The sequence below is a fragment of the Chanodichthys erythropterus genome, chromosome 4 (genome assembly GCF_024489055.1).
Source record: "Chanodichthys erythropterus isolate Z2021 chromosome 4, ASM2448905v1, whole genome shotgun sequence".
In the NCBI taxonomy this organism is placed as follows: Eukaryota; Metazoa; Chordata; class Actinopteri; order Cypriniformes; family Xenocyprididae; genus Chanodichthys; species Chanodichthys erythropterus.
Genome location: NC_090224.1, coordinates 24,603,515 through 24,609,423, shown reverse-complemented (window position 1 = coordinate 24,609,423; position 5,909 = coordinate 24,603,515). Strand labels below are relative to the sequence as shown.

General features: G+C 34.3%; 1 protein-coding gene across 1 annotated transcript in view; it reads right to left on the bottom strand.

The window, feature by feature from the left end:
• Positions 1 to 1,539: 1,539 nt before the first annotated feature.
• Positions 1,540 to 5,909, bottom strand: part of fam89a (family with sequence similarity 89 member A) — a 5,270-nt gene continuing 900 nt past the window's right edge. Inside the window, exon 2 of the mRNA XM_067384617.1 lies at positions 1,540 to 3,697. Coding sequence (XP_067240718.1) covers positions 3,422 to 3,697 — 276 coding nt within the window. The 3' untranslated portion in view covers positions 1,540 to 3,421. The remainder of the gene's footprint in view (positions 3,698 to 5,909) is intronic.

Genomic DNA, 5,909 nt, shown 5'->3' with positions numbered 1-5,909 from the left:
GTGTTTTTGTATGCAAAACCCAGAAGCGATTTTAGGACTTCCGGTTCCATCGCCCTAAAGTCTATGGGTTTTTTGAATGGGTTTTTGCTAAATCGTCTGAAATAAGGTCTGTGGTTAACAAAGCCTCTAAATACTTTCGCGTTTTGATCTATGACATAAAACACACCAGTTATAACCCACTTGTGATTTTTTTAAACCTTTATTGTGTCTTAAAAACGGCGGTTGCTAACAAGTTGCTAAAAGGGACTACTTCCTTTGGCGGGGACTTTAGACGTCATCATGACAAACAGGACATGTGGACAGCATTTCTCATAAAAAAAGTGGATAAGTATTCATACACAGTGCAGATCATAATCAGCGAGCATGTTTTTAAATAAAGTTGTTTTTTTAAATAAAGTTTGAGGAAGCCTGGAGTTGGTGATGTTGATCTGCGACTAGTGGTGCCTGTAGTCCGTTTATGTCTGATGTATAAATGTTGTGTTAACTTGTAAAGATTATCTTGATAGACAAAACATGTAAGTGTCATAACCCTTTGTTAAACACAGTGCTTATTTTTTGTGTTTTTCCAAAAGTCTATGCAAAAAATGCATAGGATTTCGATCGAAGGAACCCATGCGCCACTAACTTCGGGGTTGGCCTACAAAAACACGTCATCTCTGAGATACTCTATTATGTACATACAAGTTTTTACTTTGTACTTATATTTAAAACAATACCTGCATGTAATTACAGCTGTAATTAATTAATTAATTACACAGTTATTACCGTGTAATTATACTGTATTTACATAATTACACAGTTGACCCTTCCCTTACTCCTTCAACCTAACCATACCACCAAACCTGTCCTAACCTTACCTGTATCCCACCTAAATAGCAGCAAAAGTGTATATATATGTATGTATATAAGTACATAGTAGTTAGACACCTAATATAAAGTGTGACCAGTAAGGCAGTCCAGCATTATTCAACAAAAACTTTTCAAACAGTAATATTGTATGTCACACACGTGACCTCATTATGTTGCATGTTTAATTCAACAAGTGGTATCATGTTATTATCTTGGAAATAAAATGGTAATTTTGAATTTTTAATCCAGATCTGTGTATAAATGTCTTTTATTACATTTAGCAGGTTGATCAAATGAAAAAGGATATGAAGGTTGAATTGAGTACACTGCATTATTGGAGATGATATTCCATACAGTAAGCTAATGTTCAATATGTAGGTCAACCTGAAAATATATGCATACATAAAATTTGCATACTGTGCTGCATACTATATATTGAAGTATAGTCATAATGAGTACACATTTCCAGATATAAATCCCCTAAACTAATTTTGTCAAAGCAGTATAAAAGAACTCTATCCCACAATGCAATGCACTCAATCTGACCTTCCATTTCCAGTGTGATGGATGAAACTAGATCAGATCAGCTGCAATTTTTAATATCTTGATAAACAGGCTGCCAGAAGTTAAGATATTTATATACAAAATTGCATTAAGATGCAAATTAAACAAGATAACTGGACAACTGAATTAAGCAGTCTGAAACTTTTATTGCAGGGTTGTCTATTTTTTTCCACTTATTAACTATATAAATATATAGTACTATTTATATATAGTACTTTTGTACTGTGTAGAACATTGTAAAGTGACAGAAAAGTAGCAACAAAAACGCTCAAAGACCATACATTATTATATTTATTTTATATAGCTAACACACACAATAAAACACACAAAATGGATCATTCCTGTATCAATTATCAATTCAAACACATCTGACAACTTTGCAAAACATACAAGAACATGGACTGACCAGAAACATCAAACAGACAAAAGCCATTTAACAGAATAATGTACCATCTTTGCATACAAAACAGCTGCAGAAATCATTTCACAACCAACCACAGAGATCAAACAGGCCTAAAATTACTTTTACTGACTCCTATGCAAATTACGAAATCCGAGCGGAAATTTCCGAGCAGGATCACAGCAATAAATCACCACAGGGTAGAAGATAATGAGGTGGGTGGCGAGGAGACATTTTCAGGGTGGAATGTTCTGCTGTTAATTAGAGGGACTGAAATGGATGCATGGATGTAGATATGAAATTATATGATAAGAGAGGGCCAAAAATGGCAAAAACACCTGGATTCAAAGCCGAGGTGCGTCAAGGCACGATGTGTGAAGTTCAGTGCTGCTTTTGGTCAAAGCACCTAAAGCCTTGTGGTTGCATAACAAGATCCTTATTTTTTTTTTCTCTCAAAATTGAACCAAATAAGAAGGTTATAAATTGGAAGAGTGTTAAAATTGAATCAGAAATGCTGGGAATTTTAAAAAGCGGCGTGATTGTGTCTGCTGGTGCGAGAAAAAAACATTTCAGAGCTCAAACACACAAGAGGTAGAACAAATTCTCTCTCTGCTGATATTAATATTCTTGTAGATGAAACATCTCTGAAGATTGTCAGTTCTCAGTCAGAATTAGATGATCCATCATGATGCACTTTTTGAATTCCAGGCATTCGATTCACCAACGCTTCAAGAAAACGCTTATATTATGGCATGCTGTGATGATATTCACAATATGCATACACTGCTTTTGTTTTTGGTTGCTTGATGGCCATATGTACTTGCAAAGTTTATTATCTCACATTTCGAATACAGGTGACCTCATGTGCATCACTTGACATTTGAGCAAAAAGACACATGATGATTCTCCCATGATATGCACTGAGAGGAATTTCAAGTGCAATGGAAGACTGAATCCAAGCAGCAATTATAAGGAAATAAATAAAACATCTACAATACATGATCTAGCATAGGTTTACATAAGGTAGGAACGAAATGTTATGGAGCTGGTTATCGATTTACTTACACAGTATATAGATATGTTCATAATGAGTTACACATAATACAATAAGAAAACTGGAACATTGAGTTTTGTTTTGGTGATGCTGTCACAAGCTCTTTGTGCTGGTTATACCCTGGATTACATGTCAGCGAAGAATAGGTAGCATTTCCAGCATATTCAGAATTGATATTTTCAATAAAAACAAACCCCTGTTTCCTGTAAGCACCCAGCGAGCGACTGCTCTGCGAGAAATAAGACTTTTATAAATCCAGAGGGGTGAAGCGTCAAAATGTCTTTAAATTCACCAACATAAATTTAAGCATGATTTACTGTAAACATCATTATGAAATGATATGCTTCTGCCCTTATAAAAATGATCTTATAAAATTTCCGATGTTGATTAAATCAGGAGAAAAAAAAAATACTATATTATACAATAAATAATAATCCTCATTTATATTTCCTATAGAAAGAGTCTGCTGTAAAACTAAACAATGCCAGCAAACTAAATTATGGCACAGCTTGTTTTCATTAACGAAAAAAAAAAAAAAAAAAAAGTCAAGCATTTTATATTGTGATATGGAACGAGTCATGTATCCAGCTATCCTTGGATGTCCCGTTTTTAGGAGATGTATCATTTCCATCTGGCGTTTCGGTTGGCGTCATACCGGATTCAGTATAATATTCCTCATCTTCATCGAAATAGCCGTTCTCCATTCCATACGGTCCATCTGCACTGGACACAGCGGAGAGGTCCTGGCAGCTGCCTTTGTACTCCTGGATGGACTCGTGAAGGGACCAGAGCTGACAGAGCAGGGACATATCCTGCTGCCGCAAACCCACCTGCGCAAACACAAACTGTAATGAGTACATACAGAAAGATCAAAGAGACAACAAATTGTATACTAGAACAAACATTTACTTTGAAATCTACCTGTGGTATTTAGCAAAGTCATATAATGTATATTTTGTGCTTGCATTCCAAGCCTAATGTTCCTCAGGTTTACCTTTGTTCTGACATTGTAATGGTTTGTAATCTTTTCTCAGTGATAGTTCAAGTGTTACAGCAAAAGGTAAAGCAATACACTTAAAAATGGCCGAAGGACCCAAAACAGAACCTGTTATTTTTAAGTAACATGTCTAAATCGAACATTTCTAGGCATCACAGATAAGAAAAATATCCACGTTTAACATGTTAATATCCATATTTAATGAGTAAAATATCTAGCTTACGTAAGACCACCTTCCGTATTCAACTTACAAAAAAAGCCCAACTGATGCGACGTCAGTTAGGCTTTTTTTGAAAGTTGAATACGGAAGTCTGAGGACGCTTAGCCTAGATATTTTACTTTATAACTTGTTACATATGGATATTTTTCTTACGAAAATGCATTGCTTTGCTTCAGAAGGCCTTTATAAACCCCCTGGAGCCGTGTGGAGTACATTTATGATATATGGATGCACTTTCTTCAGCTGCAAATCAGCATCAGAGTGATTAATATAACTCCAATTGTATTCGCCTGAGAGAAGAAAGTCATATAGCTAGGATGGCTTGAGGGTGAGTAAAACATGGGGTAATTTTCATTTGAAAAACATTTACATAACATTTTTGTTCATCACAGGTGCTTTTTAAACATTCAAACTGAACATTTTTAGTCATCACAGACTAGTTCTTAATGAACAAACAAACAAACATTTGAATTGAACATTGTTGGATATCAAAAAAAGTGTTCAAATCATTCAAATCAAACATTATGGTCTTGTCTAAAAAGAATGCTTTGAACAAGACCATAATGTTCGATTAGAACACTTTTGTGTTAACCAACAATGTTCAATTCTAATGTTCGGTTCGTAACTTGATGCTCGGTTGATGTTCGGCTCGTAACTTTAACTTTTTTTTTTTTTAATGTTTTAAACATTCCTGTAAATTCCCAACAACAGCATGTTCAATTTGCATGTTCCGAATGTGCCTGTGATGAACAAATAATTGGTTTGTACGTTTTTATCTTCCCTCTGGTGGCCAAATATGTTCGAATTAGGGCTGCAACGATTAATCGCGATTAATCGTTTGCAAAATAAAAGTCTGTGTTTATGTAATATATATATGTGTGTGTTCTGTGTATAATAATTATGTATATATAAATACACACACATTCATGTATATATTTAAGAAAAATGTTATATTTATATATAAAATATTTATGTTAATATGTAATATAAAATATATATGCATATATTTCTAAACTTTATACCTGTATGTGTGTGCATTTATATATACATAATTATTATACACAGAACACACACATATATATTACGTAAACACAGACTTTTATTTTGCAAACGATTAATCGCAATTACTCTTTGCAGCCCTAGTTCGAATATGTTCGAATATACAATTCGAATGGTCGGAACTAGTCTGTGATGTTCAAAGCGTTCGAAGCAAACCTTTTTAGGCATCGCAGAAAAGTTCCGAACAATTTTGGGCATCAGATGGAAGTTAACTTACAAACCAAAGTTATTTGTTCATCACAGAACATGCAAATCAAACATAGATAGGAATTTACAGGTGTTTTCAAAACATTCAAATAAAAAAAAAAAGTCGGTAGCGAAGATTTTTGGGCATCACAGTAGTTACCAACCGAACATTTGTGTTCAACAAAGGCATTATCGGTACATTTCAATCAAACACGGTTGGGAATCACAGGCTGTTCAAAACATTCAAATCTTCATTTGAAGCGAACAATTTTTTTGGCATCACAGGCCTTTAAATAAATTCCCTCGATCATTTTTGGGCATCACAAGCAGGTTTCAAATATACGATCCAATCATTCGAATCGAACATTGTTGGAAATTCGTGTTTAAACCACTATAACATTTCGAGGATTTGACGATCAAGGTCAAGTTCAAAACATATTTTTTTTTTTTGGCAATCACTTACTAGTTTCGATTCGAACATTCGCTTTCAAATATTTCGAAACGAACAAGTTCTTAAACGAACTTTTAAATCCATTAACGTTCCAAAAAATGTTCTATTGGCTCCTATGATGTCAAAACA